The sequence below is a fragment of the Myotis myotis genome, unplaced genomic scaffold (assembly GCF_014108235.1).
Source record: "Myotis myotis isolate mMyoMyo1 unplaced genomic scaffold, mMyoMyo1.p scaffold_m19_p_12, whole genome shotgun sequence".
Taxonomy (NCBI): domain Eukaryota; kingdom Metazoa; phylum Chordata; class Mammalia; order Chiroptera; family Vespertilionidae; genus Myotis; species Myotis myotis.
In genome coordinates, this window is record NW_023416316.1 from 26958683 (window position 1) to 26976901 (window position 18219).

At 38.8% G+C, this 18219-nt stretch overlaps 1 protein-coding gene across 5 annotated transcripts in view; it reads right to left on the bottom strand.

Annotated features, from left to right (window-relative positions):
• MELK (maternal embryonic leucine zipper kinase) overlaps positions 1 to 16588 on the bottom strand; it is a 66152-nt gene extending 49564 nt beyond the window's left edge. The window contains exons 1-7 of one of the 5 annotated variants that reach the window (XM_036330369.1): positions 14868 to 14943; positions 13701 to 13879; positions 9628 to 9723; positions 8275 to 8360; positions 6209 to 6325; positions 2284 to 2427; positions 1332 to 1400 (exon numbers count right to left, since the gene is read on the bottom strand). In XM_036330369.1, coding sequence (XP_036186262.1) covers positions 1332 to 1400; positions 2284 to 2427; positions 6209 to 6325; positions 8275 to 8360; positions 9628 to 9685 — 474 coding nt within the window. In that variant the 5' untranslated portion in view covers positions 9686 to 9723; positions 13701 to 13879; positions 14868 to 14943. Of the gene's footprint in view, positions 1 to 1331; positions 1401 to 2283; positions 2428 to 6208; positions 6326 to 8274; positions 8361 to 9043; positions 9094 to 9627; positions 9724 to 13700; positions 13880 to 14867; positions 14964 to 16457 lie in introns of those variants that run through there. The other 4 variants (XM_036330366.1, XM_036330367.1, XM_036330368.1 and 1 more) reach the window with 4 other exon arrangements.
• Between the last annotated feature and the right edge of the window lie 1631 nt (positions 16589 to 18219).

Sequence of the window (18219 nt, forward strand, 5' to 3'; positions counted from 1 at the left end):
GACAGCAATATGTTACACAGAACATTGCTTTGGGCGTCTGGTTTCTAGTCTCAGTTGTAACACCAATCACGACCTGAGCTTCCAGATCCAGCAAAATGAGGAATCTGCTCAGCCTCCTCAGCTCTCCCACAGAAATATCAAGGCACAGTGAAAATGACACTACTGCCCCACACTTGCCATACAGTTCTACAACTGGCAAAGGACTTGTGAAATTGTGAGGCTGCATTCACAACTGTAACAACATGCCCAGAAATGAGCTCTTCAGCAGAAAGCTGAGACAATCCTTTCTCTGCCCACCACTGCTTTTTCAGATGGTGTCTGTGTGTCAAATCTGTGGCAGCCACAAGCAAAGGCTAATGGAGTCTGTCACAAACATTCTCCACTGCCTCCTGTGGAGAACATGGCTTAAACCAGTTTATCTGCTCAAAGTACATTTTATCTTTATATACCTGTCAATCAAAAAAAAGCCTTCTATCATTTGGTGTCAAGACACAAGGCTCCACTGACAATTTCTGAAGTACCAAGGGAAGGAGAGAAAAATCAGAAAGAATCAGGCATTCAGCCGGAGGGGCAAAATCTGATTCCCTGTGCACCGAGCTAATTCTGATTGGGGCAGGAAATAACCGTGGGCTACAAAGGGCTCAGATAGGTCTGCAATTCCAGCATTCTTAATGAGTGCAGACAGCTCATTGTAGAGATTGTGAGTGCCATCATTAGAGAACTCAGGAGGCAGCCTCCAACAGGCAGCCACACAGGAGCTCTGCTGCAGACAGCAGAAGTGGAAAGTTCAAAGTCACCTCAGAGAGGAGGCACGCTAGAAAATGCCAGTCTCAATTGTGGAGTGCAAATTAAGAAAACACATAACAGTATAAATTTAAAAGCCCATATGGACTTTTTCCTTCTTTTATAAGGAAAGGGGACCATCTCTCAAAATGTAACTAACTGTTAGTTATATACCATTTTGGATAACAAAGAATAGATTTGCAATAAATTCCCCAAATTCCTGTAAACAAAGGCATCATCTAGTGGCAACATACTCAAAACTGCAAACACATGATCAATTCAGCATTCATGCTGTGATGGCCTCATAACACTGCAAATTCTCTCAGCATACCCATGGGGTCTTTAGCATGACCAACCCTGGACCTGGTGGTTCTCTATCTTGGTTATATGTCAGAGTCATTTAGAGAACTCATAAAGGGATGAAATTTAACATCCTTCTCAATGGATGCAACCAGGCTCAATAAATACTTAGTGGAAGCCAGTGCAAGATAACACACCTTAGTGTGCATTTACAAAAAAAATAGATGAATTTTTATTTCTGCACTTACCTTGGGTTTCGCACAGAGACCAAAGTCAATCAGCTTTATTTTATGATATTCATCAAACAACAAATTTTCCTGGAAAAACAAAGATCTTTTCATAACTATAATGACTTCCTTATAACACATCCCACCTCTAGCCATTTCTAAAAACAATTTAAGGTTTTTATATTTAAAAACCTGGGTATAATAGAGTGAAAATCATTTTTAAAAAGAATGAAATGACAAGAAGTATAGAAAGGGAGAGAGGAGAATGTTGATAACTATATCCCACTTCCCCTCAAGACACATTAGCATAAACCATTTTCTCCTTAGTGCTCTGAGGTTCAACTACAAGCAAACAATGTATGCTAAAGGCAAATTTAAACAAAAGAGTGAGCTCCAATCTTAGGGTTGAGTATAAACAACAGGAAAAGGATAACACTGCCATATTTTGTTGGGCCGTTTCTAGGTTCCTGACCCTAGTACCAAGCAACATTAATATCCATGTTCACCACCATTCACATTAGTCAGAGCCTGCAGTCTTAAGAGTATTCACATTTTTTTTCTGTCCTTGAAAAGTAGTCTGCCCATACACTGAACTGTTCCTGTCTGAGGCATAATGGAATGAAAATTAAAGGAAGATGGGGTTAGGAAGAGAACTGGATGGAAAATATTAAATGACAATATACTCAAAGAAAGTACTTAAAACTCTTTTTTCCTAGAGATAAAATTCTGAAGTTTATATTCCATGGCTGATTACAAAGACATTTATAATGTCACACCCAATTGGCAGATAAACAGAATGTCAATAATAAGTCCATTGAAAAAACCCTACCAGAAGTCAAAAGGAGGGAGGGAGTGATATATTATAGCGGGGGTTGGGGGGAGCAAAGATAGAGTCTAAACAGGAAGAACCTAGTCACAACAAGTAAATAATGCTGAACTCTCAGGTGACCATCTAACTGTGGCAGTCACTTACCGGTTTGAGGTCCCTGTGAGCATAGCCTTGGCTGTGCATGTAAGCAACTGCAGAAACGATCTGACGGAAGACAACACGGGTCTCCTCCTCCGACAGGCGATCCTGGGAAATTATGTAGTCAAACAGCTCTCCTCCAGGGCAATACTTAACAGCAACAGAATCACACAGATATTGTTACTACTTACAAAACTCACGTCAGAGGAATTGAAAATAAAAAACATACTTCAGCCCTAACTGGTTTGGCTCAGTGGATAGAGCGTTGGCCTGTGGACTGAAGGGTCCCGGGTTCAATTCCGGTCAAGGGACCATGCCTGGGTTGCAGGGGGCGTGCAGGAGGCAGCCAATCAATGATTCCCTCTCATCATTGATGTTTCTATCTCTCTCCTTCTCCCTTCCTCTCTGAAATCAATTTTTAAAAATCTTTTTAAAAACATACTTCACTTAGAGATAGTAATTAAACTAATAGGCAAGGGAACTGTGTGAGGCATATTAAAAAATATACTCTCAAGATCAAACAAATCAACAATTATTCCAGAAAAGAACAATAGCTCTTGATCTCAAGCTTTTATTACCAGTAAGTAGAAGTAGAACCAACCACCATTAATTTTTAAGTTCATTCGGGGTTTTATATTTTTATGACAAAGTACTAAAACCCCTTCTCATCTTAAGGCACGTACATTTAGTGTAGTTATCTGAAACCAAAAAACCCAGCAGCAATTACTGCTTCTCCATCTCGAAGACCAGTGATTTTAAGTCTGTACGTGGAGCCCAGCTCTACAGAGGCTCCTTAGAGGTTGTGGAAAATGGACACCAGAGCACAAAGCTTTAGGCTTTCCATCCCTTCTTCTCCAGAGCAGCTCCATGTTTCTGTAAACTGGGATTTCCATTTAAGGCTTCATTTTATATTAGCAATTAAAATTATACTATCATAGTATATAGCCTCTGACCTCATAGTTCCATGTTTAGAAATTGTTCCTACAGATACACTCTCACAACAAAAACAACACATGTTCAAGATCATTCACTACAGTAGCGCTGTTTGTAACAACAAAAGGCTGGAAACAATTCAAATATGTTCACACTATGTAAATTATGGCACAGGTATAAAATGGAATTCTACGCAGCCATAAAAAAAAAGTCTTGCCCTGGCGAGTGTAGCTCAGTTAGTTGTCCCATACAACAACAGGTCGCTGGTTCGAGTCCCAGTCAGGGCATATGCCCAGGTTATGGGTTCAGTTGTGGGCTCAATACTCAGTAGGGGGCGTGCAGGAGGCAGCAATGGATATTCTCTCATTGTTGTTTCTTTCTCTCTCCCTCTCCCTTCCTCTCTCAAAAACATAATTTAAAAAAAAGCTCTTCATGAACTGAAATGAAACAATCTCCCGTATTAAGTGAAAAAGCAAGGTACAAGAGTATATATTGATATTGTGACTTGCAAAAAGCATTCTGCTGAACAAAAGAAGCTAAAGACAAGAGTACAGTCCATATGATGCTCTTTGTATAAAGTTCTAGAATAGATAAAACTAATATGTGGTGACAGAAATCAAATCAGTGGTTGTTGAGAAGAGCAGTGGGTGGATGAGGTTACAGGGATTAACATCAAACTTTTCCTATGTGATGAAAATGCTTTAGACCTTGACTGGGGTAGGAAGTACATGGGTGTGTACCTTTTTCAAACTGTATACCTAATATGTGCATTTTATCATATATAAATTATACCACAATAATCAATCTTTTTCACTGCTATCCAATAAGATTTACATTAAAAAGCCTACTTTACATTTTCAAATAAAGAAATACAAAGTAAAGCAAAACAAAAACATCAAAAATCTCTATAAATGCACATAGACAGTTTCCAGGCTAAAATGTTAAGGGGAAAAATACAAGGTACAGAATAATATGTGACCATTTGTGTGGCAGAAACCAATAAGCTATACACACATACATATGTATAAAATATAAATAGGCATTTGTAAGTACATGGAAAATCTATAGGAAATACAAGAAACGTAAGTTATTTACTCAGGGGGAAAGAAACCGGATGACAGGGATACAGAAGAGAGAGAATTTTACTTTTTAATATATACTCTCTTATACCTTTTCAATTTTGCCCTAGGTTCATGGAAGGGTTTTTTGTTAGTGGTGGTTTTGTGTGTGTGTGTGTGTGTGTGTGTGTGTGTGTGTGTGTGTGTTTAAGTATTTAATTTGGACAAGGAAATCAGCATTTTAAAAAGACTTTAAAATCACCACTATTGACCATGTGGGTGGATCTATGGTGTAATAAAAAGAAAATGGTTCTAGGTCCAAAACTTTCAGCATTATGAATTTTAAAATGTGCTTTTAAAACAGAGCTAATCTGTGAAAATGATGTGCAGTTACAAATTATTTGGCTGAGACTAAGGAAAATGAAACAAGAGATGAATGATGCAAGTTCTAAAGACTTTAAGTAAGCTTCAAGCCATAAAGGGCAGGGGAAAACTTAAACGAGTTTGGTTTGCATAATACATATGCTGAAGGCTTGTGGGTTGAATTGAGTTCTACAAAAAAGATAAGTTGGAAGTCCTAACACCCGGTACCAGTAAACGTGACCTTATTTGTAAATAAGTTCTTTGTAGATGTGATCAAATCAAATAACATCATATTGGATTAAGGTGGACCATTTGAAGACAGAGGCAGAGAATGGAGTGATGCATCTGTAAGCCAAGGAATGCCCAGGATTACCAGCAACCATGAGAAATTAGGAAAGAGGCAAAGAACAGATTCTCCAGAATGAACCTTGCCCACACTTTGATTTCAGATTTCTAGTCTCCAGAACTGTGAGACAATAAATTTCTGTTGTTTTAAACCACCAAGTTGGTGGTAATTTGTTACCATACACACCATATAAACTAAAGTGAATCCTTCCCCCTAGGGCAGTGGTCGGCAAACTGCGGCTCACGAACCACATGCGGCTCTTTGGCCTCTTGAGTGTGGCTCTTCCTAAGCCTTAGGAGTACCCTAATTAAGTTAATAAAATGTACCTACCTATATAGTTTAAGTTTAAAAAATTTAGCTCTCAAAAGAAATTTCAATCGATGTACTGATGATATTTGGCTCTATTGACTAATGAGTTTGCCGACCACTGCCTAGGGACAAATTCTAACATGTTCTGTCTATTAAACCGCACCTCCCCATTAGGAGTGTATTAGAAAGGGTACATTTACAATGAATCTCCAATTTATAATAGATGTCTATTTGATCTAAATTGTTATAGACAGAACTCAAACAGGTAAAGCCTTAACATTTATTCTAATATTTCAGGTGAAACGTACTTTTAACAATTGATAAAGTGAATGGAAATGGTATGAATGTTTGTTCCCACCAAAAATTCATATGTTGAAATCCTAAACCCACAAAGATGTATTAGGAGGTGGCCTTTGGGAAGTGATTAGCACATTAGGGTGAAGCCCTTACGAATGAAATCAGTGCTCTTAGAAGAGGCTCTAGAGTGGGGGGGTGGGCGGGGGGGAGATCGGAGAGGGTAAAGGAGGAATAAACAGTGATGGAAGGAGACTTGACTTGGGGTGGTAAACACACAATGCAAAATACAAATGATGTATTATAGAACTGTACACCTGAAACCTATATGATTTTATTAACCTGTGTCACTCCAATAAATTCAATTTAAAAAAAAAAGAGGCTCCAGGGAGATCCCTTGGCCCTTCTACCATGTAAGGACATAGTGAGAAGGTGCCCGCTCAGAACCTGGAAGAGAGCCTTCACCCAACCATACTGGTGCCTTGATCTTGGAATTCCTAGCCGCCAGATGGTGAGAAATAAATGTCTGTTGTTCATAAGCTTCCCAGTCTGTGATACTTGTTATAGCAGCTCAAACAGATTAAAACAGTGAACAAACACAGTTAGGTCTCTGTAACATACTACAAACCTCAAGAACCATGAATATTTTGTTGGTTGTCTCCAACACATGGTAAAGTTGACATATATGCTGATGTCTCAGGTTCTTCAAGGCATCGATCTCTGTTTTGACCCGGGGCAAATCACTCTGTGGCAAAACATTGTATTAAATGTGCAATAAACCAATTTGGGAAGTGTTTCAAGAATCAATATAAAAAGATTAATACTAAGTAGCAAAAGCAATCAACAGCCTCAAAACGAAGTGTTCCACAATACAGAAAAATATAACAAAACTTATTTGTATGTGCATAAAAAAGGCCTTGAGGGTTTTATGAAAGACAAACTTAATGTGGATTGATAGCCAAAGTCCTGAAAATTTTTAAATCTCAATTCCCTTAGAAGGTTTGCATTCCAAACAAAGAAAATGACAGAAACTCTACTTAGTGTGCATGCCTGAGCTACCACTTTTATTCTTAGTAATGTTCCATAAGAGTGTAGGTGAAAGGTATGAAGATATTCACTGTCTCAGTTTTCCAATTTTTCTAGGGGCTTGAAATGTTTCAAAATAAAAAGCTGGTTGGGAAGGAGGATAAGCCAAGCTGAAAGAATTTCAAAGTCCATATTAAAGACAAAAATACAGATATCCATGAAATAACATGTAAAACTTTATTATAAAAAGGGACTCAATCTAATGATCTGTGGCTTAAGATCCAATTATCTAGGACCATGCAACCAGATGTCAGGTCTTGACAAAGAATCAATTGTAACTTTGACTATTTTAATATGATAATCTTTTTTTTTTTCTCTTTTGGGGAGAGTGGGAGTCAGATAACTAAAACCCTGGAAGTAATCAAAATATTATTAAAGTGCTAGGAAGTAATTAAAATAAGCATAACAACAGAAAATATGAAAACAAAATTAGAAAAAATAAATTAATGAATTAATGTTATCACACTGATGCTTTAGAATAAATTTTGAGTATCAGTTTGGTAATACACTTTGTAATAACAATACACATTTTGTTTGCTATTTAAGTATTTGTAGTGTTCATGTGAATAAGTCATACTAAAGTTGCAATTGAAGTTTACATTGTTTAAGGAAATTAATTTAATCAGATTTATAATCACTGATTTCATTCATGAGGGCTCAATAAAAAATGTTTGTAATGCCTTTTATTTGCTTAGTGAATATATTATTGAGCTCAATAAACAAAAATGTTGAAGAAGAGCCTGAATTATCAGTTGAAACTAAACCATATGAAGGATGATACATTGAATTAGAAAAAAAAGACCATTCAGGGTGAGTACAAATACTGGATAGGGCAGTGATGGCGAACCTTTTGAGCTCGGCGTGTCAGCATTTTGAAAAACCCTAACTTAACTCTGGTGCCGTGTTACATATAGAAATTTTTTGATATTTGCAACCATAGTAAAACAAAGACTTATATTTTTGATATTTATTTTATATATTTAAATGCCATTTAACAAAGAAAAATCAACCAAAAAAATGAGTTCGCGTGTCACCTCTGACACGCATATCATAGGTTTGCCATCACTGGGATAGGGTATAATAGACCCATAAAGATCATCAAAAGAGACAGATTTTCCCTCAGTATAAAAACAAAAAATTTTATGTACATTATAACCAAGATCACAAATTGAATGAGCTGCATTAGGAGGTAATGAGCATCTCAATCCTGGAAAAAAAGGCTGATCAAGAAAAGGAGGGTTTCATTAGAGAACTACTAAGGTTATTTTGGATAAAATTCTAGGACGTAAGACCTACCTATACCATAAAATAGGTAACACTGAGTTAGAGTATTTGAATACCAAGAAACATCTTCAAGACCATGAAACAACTGCAGACAAATGGATCCTTCAGGTTTCATACATATGCCATTGCCTTGCATTACAATTAAGGACAAAGTAACCCTTTCCCTCAGATTGCTTTTTAAAACCTGCCAGTTACACAGAACTGGCAATTTACAATGCTAGAGAAATATTATTCTAATAATATTATTCTAGAACATTAGAACAAATTTGGGTTTCAATTCACAAAACTGATGTATAAATATTTTTAAAATAATTTTAAACTTACCCCCAGTGCATTTTTATCCATGATTTTTATAGCTACCATTTCTCCAGTAAGGATATGGCAGGCAAGTTTGACCTTTGCAAAGCCACCTAAGTGTAGGAAAATTATGAAGAGATAAGCAAGACTAACCCAAATATCAATAGCAGAGCAAACTGAGGACTCAGGCACAAACACTGTTCCATATGCTTTCAAAAGGCTCTATCAATCCCTACTTTCCTATAAGTTTATGACTCTTTCTTCCTGTTGCTTCCAAGGTGTTAGCCATGACCTTACCCTCTCCTCCATCCAATGAATAGCCGAAGATTTTTTTTTACCATGATAGTATATTTTTAATTTTTTAATGAACAAACAGAATTCATCCTTTAGAAATATGCTTTATAATTAACACTGCAATAAAATTTGCTTTATAATTAATATTGCTAGAACACAATGTAAAGTTGCTGAGACAAAAGTCAAGTAATATGAAACTTCCATTCAGTTTTAAAACTGGGAATATGAACAATTATGTTTTAAAACTGTATCAAAAGTGGGAAAATTTCTACACTTAAGTATCTAAAAGAAAGTGACAACTTCACATTTCTAAGAAGAAGCTTCTAATAGTCCCTCCATGACCTTCCCCATCTCAGTAAACAGCAACTCCATTTCCCAGGTGCTCGGGCCAAAAACCAAAGGGTGGGCCATCCTTAGTCCTTCTCTTTTGTCCCCTACCCCATATCCAACCCATCAACAAATCCCATTGCCTATATCTTCAAACTATATCAATGGTAGTTACCTTGAGGTTAAAAGAAAGGGTCTGACTGGAAATGCTCTCTATGTCTTGATCTGATCAGGAAACATAGGCATATATATGTATGTAAAAGTTCATCAAAATTGGTGCACTTTGCATTTTTGACTGTGTAATACCTCAATAAATCAAAATACACACACACACACACACGTATGTGTATGTCTGTATACAGAATTCCACCCCTTTCACGACCTTCATTCACTACTATCAGCCTCGACCAAGTCACCATCATCTCTAGCACTGCTCACCTGAATTACTGCAATAACCTCCTAACATCTCTCTGCTTCTGCCCTGGCCCTTTTCTACCCAATCTCTTTACAACCAAGCAGAGAGGGTGACCCTTAGAAACAAAGATCAGATCACTCTCCAAATGACTTTTATTCTAAATAAAATGACTTACAAGGCCTCTCCTACTATTTTCCTCTCCTTTGCTCCACTTTTTCTAACTAAAGTAGGTTGAAGAATTTTAAAACAACGTAATTTAGACTAGAAAGCTCAAGACTGCCCAAACACACTAGGCTCTCAAATAGTTGATCTATCATCTCTCCCCAAGAAAAAATAACAATTACCTGTCCCAATAGTTTCATATATTTCATAGTATTTGAGAAGCTCATCATAATCTTTCATACTCCTGCTGGAAGTTTACTCAAAATTACAAAAAGAACCTGTAAAATAAAAATAGTACAAGATCAAAAAAGGAACTAGTATGAGATTATGTCCTCCACTCTTGTACTGCAAATATAAGTAAGTCTTGGGCACATAGATGATACTGGAAAAACTGATTAACCACATGAAAAAACACTGGATTCCTATCTCCCACCATACATAAAAAATCAATTTCAGATCAAGTAAAGGCTTAAATATGAAAAGTAAACCTTTAAAACTTTTAATAGAATACTGTCATGATTTCCAGACAGAAGGGGATCTTTTAAAGTGCTAATTATAAAAATTCCATTAAACAATGTTAAAATTAAAAACTTCTGCACATCCAAAGGCATCATTTCAAAAAATCATAAATGTGAGAAAATATTTGCAACACTTATAACAATGGATTTTTACACAGAATACATAGACTCCAAGCCTACAATACAGAAAAAGACAACCAAAGAAAAAATAAGCAAATGAAATACAAAAGCATTTCACAAAGAAACACAAATAACCAATAAAAAGATGGGAAAAATGTTCAACTTCATTAGTCATCAGGGAAATGCAAATTAAGATTCAATAATATACAATTTTAAGATACATACACTGAGTGGCCAGATTTAATGACCGTCCAGATTATTATGACCACCTCATCAGTTCAATGAAGTGAATTAATTATGCAAATAATAATAATAATAATAATAATAAAACCTTGAGAGTATTTGCTTAGGAAGTTTTCAATATTCAGTATTTTTGGAAGTGTCAATGAAGTACTGATGGGGTGGTCATAATAATCTGGCCACTCAGCGTATAATACATATTTTATTAGTATGCTTCACATATTTACATATACTCTGAAGTACATATCATATACTCTTAAGTATATATCAAACAATATATAAAAATTTGTTGTAAAAGTCTTAGGTAGTTATTTTATTCTGTCTTCCTGAGTTTTAAATTTAAGTAGAATTACAAACCACCATAGGATCGAGTAGGCCTCACCCTGATACTAGCTTTGTCTTACTTGCAGAGGATATGCTCTTAGTTGAGTTTAACTACAGATTAGCAGTGTATTTTGCAAAACTATTCAGACTATTAATCTGAATTTTCTTTTATTCATTCATTTATTCACACATGTGTCTACTGAGCACCTATGATGTGCCAGACCCACACTTGGCACTAAAGCTATAAGGGAGAAGAAACAAAATGTGGTTCCTGTCCTCATGGATCTTGCATTCTAGAAGAGAAGACAAAAGGCAAATCAACAGACAATAAAATTAAATTATTATAATTTTTAATAAATGCTGGGAAAGAAATAAGCAACAGTGGTGAGAATGAGTCACTGAGAAGGTAATATTTAAGCCGAGATCCAATTCAAAGGATGAGAAGTGAGAAAAAGAACATCAGCCCGGCTGGTAATCAGACTGGATATTCCTACCAAAACTTGAACAATGTTTCCAACAGGACCTGGACATGACTGCGTAAACAATGTTTCTATGCAAAACTGTGAAAATGACAGTGATCCTTTATTTGACTTACTGCTGCTTTCTCACCAATGACATCCTCAGCCCCACTGTATTCTAAAATACCCAAATGCTGAAATGCCCCAGTTCTTTGATAGCTTTCCTAATCCCTTCTTAAAATCACGCAGCATAAGCTCAAATCCTATAAGCCCCTTTCAACTCACTCTCACTGAGACACCCAAGGTCCTAGGGAGAATGGTGTCTCCTGCAGCAGCAAACTAAAAACACCTAATGTTTTTTTACTACAGATGTATTCTTAGTGGTCTTTGGTTGGTAAACCTTAACAGTTGTTGGCACAAAAAGAATAAGAGGAAGAGTATTCCAGAAAGAAGAAATTTAGCTGCAAAGATCCCAGAGGAAAAAAAAAGTTGACATGTACTGAACTAAAACTGCTTTTAGAGGTAACAGCAAATGGAAATGTAGATTTAGAGCTGGGTTAGCCATATGGGAAAAACAACAAAAAACATTGGATTGTCTCCATTTCACACATACACAAAATCAATTAGTGTAAAGACTTAAAAAAGATAAATCTTTACAATGTAGACAGCTAAGGCCTTACCCATACCAGCTAGGAGTGGTAAGAGGAATAGGCAGAGAAAGAACAGTTAGAAAACTAAGAATAAGAATACGGTTTCATGGAAGCCAAGAAGGAAGAAAAAAGTAAAACTATGAAAAGAAAGTTTCTGGGAAGTATATTTCCAAATAAATTTTCTAAAAGTGCCCATACATAGGTCAAGTTCTAGGACTTGAGTAGGTGCTACAAAGTGGGGCTCTCTTTATAAGAAGAAACGGGGTGAAAGGTGAACCTGCACAGAAATGATTTCTCAAGGGACCTTTGTTCCTAGAGGCTAATGCAGAAGGACAAAACAAGATTTCAACCTTGGGAAGAGATGCCCCCACACCCCTTAGGTAGACAAACAGGAATCAGAGGGGCCCAGGGAAATGGAGGTCACTGAGTCAGGCACAAAGGCTCTTCCATATAGCCCAGCACAGCACACTAGGGCTCTAGAGTTCACAAAGGGGTTTGAGGCAAAGGCCCAGCTAGTGATGAGATCCTCCTCCGCCTGGCCTGTCTCCTGTGTCCAAATCTCCCTCAGTGACCTAGCGGTGGATTAGCTCTGGCAGCATAGGGTTCAGGATGCCAGGACCCCATTCTCGCTAACAATCTGAAAGGCTGGGCACAGCCAACTGGGACTTGGGAAGCAAAGTTCCACCTGGAAAGAGCAGAGCTCATACATCTTGATCATTACCTCTTGGTAGCTGAAACCTGGTGCTAGTGCTCATTTCTAGAGCCACAGAGTCTCCCTTCACCAAAAGCAGAGTTCCCGCAAGCCCACTGAGGGCTCTGGGGTGGCTGGGTGGCCAGCATGACCATGCTCACTACCTTCAAGTTCTCTGTTCTTTATCCTGTCTTACCTAGAGCTGAGTGATCAGCATGTTACTAACTACAAAGTCCTGACTTTGGAAGACCTAGAGTGTGAGTTCAACCTCAGCAGTACAGTGGGTTTATAAAGGAAAAAAAAAAAGATGGAGTAATTGGCAAGGTCCTTACTACAGTGAGGATGGGTTATCTTTTTAAGTTGAGGTGGAGAAAAAAATGAAATGAAATTATCAAAAGCAAAGTTCCGCCTGGAAACATCACAGAGGACAAATCGATTCTCACTGGGCACCTAAGGGACAGGATTAGAAATGTCCTTAACAGCAGTACTAATTCAGAAATCCTGGAAAGGGCATTTGTCAGTGCTGCAAATGTGGGAATGAAATAGAACCACACCACCCCCCCCCCCAAAAAAAAGAAATAAGACTAAGAAATTTCAAAACAGTCAATAACAGCAGTAAACACAATGCTAAGAAATGTTTAGGATCCTGATGACAGCAAAGAGAAAGAGTAGGGGATTGGAAATGGAGGAATGTCAGGCTATAAATCAAGAACCACAAAAGATATTTTTTAAATATCCTTTTAGGGCGGGGGGGGGGGGGGACAGAAGAGGGTAAAGGGGATAAATAGTGATGGAAGGAGACTTGACTCTGGGTGGTAAACACATACAATATACAGATGATGTATTATAGAATTGTACACTTGAAACCTATATAATTTTATTAACCAATATCACCCCAATAAGTTCAATAAAATTTAAAGAAATAAAATAAAATATCCTTTTAAAATGCCTAAAGCACTCTGATTCCATGAATCATTTTACTCAGAGATAAAAGGTAAATTATTATCAGCAGTAAAGAGTCTTCAAAAATTTAGTCAGTGAATAGAGCACTAGAGCAGAAGCTGTGGAAAGAAAAAATATCAAAACTCAAGAAAAACAATCAGCTTTAAAAAACAACTGGTTTTAGTCTCAACATCAAAGCTGAAATACCAAGAAAGATAAAGATCAGGGGCAAAAGACATTATGATCCAATAAACAATATTAGCCATTTCCTAGGAAGGGGTGGCATTGGACCAACTTAATAAGCAGGCTGACCTTTTAATCTAGCTTAACCTGCATGAATGGGGCAGGAAAACAGCAGAAGCACAGTCAGGTCCTCAAGCTGATGGAAAGTTGGTGACATAAAATGAAACATTTCTGCTTCCACTGGAGTGGCAAATGTTACTCCAGGCAAGGAGATACCACAGAGGACAAAATCGATTCTCACTGGGCACCTAAGAGACAAGATTAGAAATATCCTTAACAGCAGTACTAATTCAGAAATCTTGGAAAGGGCATTTGTCAGTTCTGCAAATGTGGGAGCCACCCCCGAACCCCTCCCCCCCCCAAAAAAAAAAAAAACAAAAAAACAGAAATCATAAGACTAAGAAATTTCAAAACAATCAGTAACAGCAGTAAAGGTATTGAGGTCAACACAATGCTAAGAAATATTTGGAATCCTGATGACAGAGAAGAGAAAGAATAGGAGATTGGAAATGGAGGAATGTCAGGCTATAAATCTGTTTGGAAAGTTGTCTGCTGTAAAAGTGGACTATCAGGTTCACTAGAGAGCCAATCCCCAACGCAGTATTGCGGTATTCAGAACACAGGGCTAAAGAGGAAACACAAAGGGAATGAAGTAGGCCTTAGGTGTGGGAAACTGTTTATTGCCTTCACTATCTGATAAGCGTAGACAGAGACACACACACACACACACACACACACACACACCCCCGCAGCCCTCCTGCCCAAGGCTGGGTGCAGGGAAAAACACTCAACACTTAGGAAATACAAGAATCCTAATTGCCAAAACTGCCCCTCTAAATTCCATACAAGGACTGGGCTGTTTCAACTTGCCACACACAGAGAGAAAGCAATTGGTAAGGTGTAGGAATTCACTTCCCCTGGCAGGGGATATAACAGTTTCATAATTAACTTCTTGACAGATTTCTCCCAAATGACTTTTGAACTTCCAGATCATGGGCTCTAACCAACTAGCAAACATCAAACATCAACTTTCACCAATCTAAGATTGAACCATGCACCTTCTTTTTTACTTTCTTACATTTTCTTTATATACCCTTCCCTTCCCTCAAATTAAACTGTCTTTGCGTACTACTTATGTGGGCCTGCATTATATCTATCGAATCCAGGGAACATCATTTTTGCTACTGAATAAGAAAATGTATTTACACTGCAAACAGCTATAATGATAGATTTTACCTGGTTTTTAAATGTAGGTGTGGAGCTGGGATCCTCTAGTGTTTGGAAATACTGAACACAGAAAAGACTTGTGATTGGAGTAATACAACTTCATAGCTGCTAAAGGAGATATATAACCAGTCAAAACAAAAGGCAGCCCCTCAAATGTAGATAATGAAGAAGGAAACTAGACCCCAATCAAACACCTAAATGTCATTCTGAGTGTGGCTCAATAGAATTGGGAGGGGAGAGTGGGTGGGAAGTGATCAACCAATGAACTTGTATGCATATGCATAACCCATGGACACAGATAAAGGGGTGGTGAGAGCCAGGGGAGGGGGAGGGAGCAGGCTGGAAGAGGTTAATGGGGGGAAAAGGAGGACCTATGTAATACTTTCAACAATAAAGATTTTTAAAATAAATAAATAAGAGTTTAAAAAAAGAATTGGAGGCATATATAATTGAGGTCTTGGACTTCTCTGAGGAAACAAGAAATTGCCTAGAATGATAATAGGAGGAGGTCTATCATTAAATTTTATAGGACAGCAACACACTGGGGACATTTTCTTTTTAACATGGCATTATTTAGGGCCTAAAGACTATGCTATTCATCGCTGAGTAATACATTTACCTTACCTAGTGAGCTTGGTCAGACACTGATTCTGAGGATATTTCAAATGAGAAGTAGAATACAGAATAGTTTATTATGTGCCTCGTAATACATTCCATTAACATTCTGTCCTGCTCCCTTGCAGAGGCTCCAGGGAGCACCAGCAAAGAGACATTCATGCCTAAAGGTGTTAAGGGACTGATCTGCTCATCTCCTTGGTCCACAGTAGACACAATGGAAATATCCACTGGTGACATAGGCCCGTGAAGGTGCAATAAGGGCATTTCTGGTTTCTTCCACACGACATGATAAACAGAAACCAAAATATGAATTAAAAAAATCACTGGCCTCTGAGCAAAACTCCAGGCACCTCTGATACGCCCCCTCCTTCCACCTTCCCCCATCCCGCAACCAAAGAGAAATAACAAAGGTGAAGCTCAAGAACAACTACTCATCCCTCTTGGGATGGCCCCTTGGGGAGTGTCCCCTTTCCCCCCGGGTTTCCCGGTGCGAGCTGCTCCTTTTACCGACACAGCGCTGGGTGCATATTCCCCTTTGGGCGTGAGCCTCCGGAAAGCCACTACTTTGGGAAAGTAAAGGGAGAGGAAGGAGTTGGGCTGTGGGGAAGGGGTGATAACAACAGTTCACTTTCCTTTTTTACTGAACTGCCCCAGTAAACTGAGTTGCACGAATAGAAATAACTGGAAACCCTTCCTCGAGTTTCTTTCGCAGAGACAGGGTCATGGGAACGCGGTACGGGAATTCACATCAGTTGCAGCCGCCTGGGTGGCAAACGCTCTGCCTGCCCCGACTTTATTGCAGGTAAGTACGATCATTATCCCCACTCACAGAGGAGAAAAGCGGGGGTCGGGAAAGCTAGAGATCTCATCCAGGGAACGGGACCCTAAGGTGGGGGCGCCGGTAAAATTCCCAGCTGGGAGCAAACGGGGCTCTCGCCGCCGTCCCCCCGCCCTGCCGGGACAGCGGCGGGAGACACTGACCTGAGGGGCGGACGGCCGGGCAGGGTGCGGCCGGGCACAGGGACAGAGGCGCCCGCTTAGGGTCCGGGCGAAGCTGAGAGGCCAAGAGTTCCTCCGGGACTTTCAGATCCTGCGGTTCACGCCGCTTCCGCCCGCCAAGGGAATCAAACCTCCCGGGCCGGAAGGGGCGGGGCGCGGCGGGGGCGCGCGTGCGTCCTCGGGCCGGAAGCGGGAAGTGCTTGTCCGGGAGTAGGCGTGGCAAGTGGCCCCTGGGGCAGCTGAGGTGAGTCAGTCTGCAGACTGGGCTGAGCCTTCCCCGCGGGTGGAGGGCCGTGTTGAGAGTCTCTGAGTGGCGTGGACGTACCAAGTTCCCACGGAACTCAGCTCTCTCACGCTGTGTCCTGAAGTTGATCTGCAAAGCAGTCGCTACTAGTCACGGTTCTCATCCGAGTCCTCCCCTCCAGATCTTACTAAAAGGTGTTGCCACGAGGAATAAATCCCCCCCAGAGACCAAATTGCCCCATTGGATAACTCAAGGTACCGTAAATACCAACCCGGCATCATGATTGAAGTCTTTCTAATACATTTTACTGTTTGGTCATTATGTGTATAAATGGTCATCGCTGTATAAATTACAATTGTAGTGATAACTTGGTCCAGGAGGAAAAAAAATTATAGCCACAGGAAAGAAGAAATATTAAGTATAAATATATATGTGTGTGTGTGTGTGTTTATATGTATTTTTTAAATAGACTCTTTTTTTTTAGAACAGTTTTAGGTTCACAGCAAATTTGAGAGAAGATACAGAGATTTCCCCTAAGCACTTGGCCCCCACACCTGCATAGCCTCCCCAATAACAGTATCTCCTACCAGAGCGGTACATGTGTTACAACCAATGAACCTGCATTGACATATCATCACCCAAACACCATCGTTTGCATTAGGAGTCCCTCTTGATGTTGTACATTTGATGAGTTTAGACAAATGTATGATGACAGGTATCCACCATGATAGTGTCATGCAGCATAGTTTCGCTGCCCTAAAGATTCCCTGCTCTGCCTATCTGTGAAGCTGCAGTACAAAAGGGTGCTGAATAAAAGATTTTCAAGTCAAAATAATCCATTCAGACAATATTCTGTGGAATAGAAATATGAGTAAGGAGAAAGGAGAGGGGAAATAAGCAAGTGTTTAAAAACAGGTTGTGTATTTTTGTTTATTATTTTTATGTATTATTTTTTAATAGATGATTATAGGTATCAAATCACTTCAGTATTTTTCCATCCACTGGATGTTACAGCTTTACTGTGAAAGTTTCACAATAATCCAGCTTTAAAAATATATTCAGAGGTGGGCAAAAGTAGGTTTACAGTTGTGAGTATGTAAAGAGTTTATTCTTGTATTATTTATTAATTGTTGTATTATTTATTTGTGTTACAACTGTAAACCTACTTTTGCCAACCCCTGTATTTACAATAATTCTTGTGACCATTCAAAATCCCTTGTGAGAAAATGTGGACGTCTATTTAAAGTTTTTCAAAATTATTTTGAGTGTACACAGTCAAAAGAGTTTAAATATTGCTGAATTAAGGAGAATATGCTGCAAGAGAAAACAGTTCGGCGCAAGGAGGCAGAGTTCTATGGGCCTATTTCCTCATCTGGGCAATAAGGAGGTTGGATTGTAATTCTGCCGCTCCCTGTTTCATGAGTCACTGACTGGGTGGGTCAGGCCATTCGGAATGTAACATTTCTACCAATAATAACACCATTAGCAGCAATAATAAGG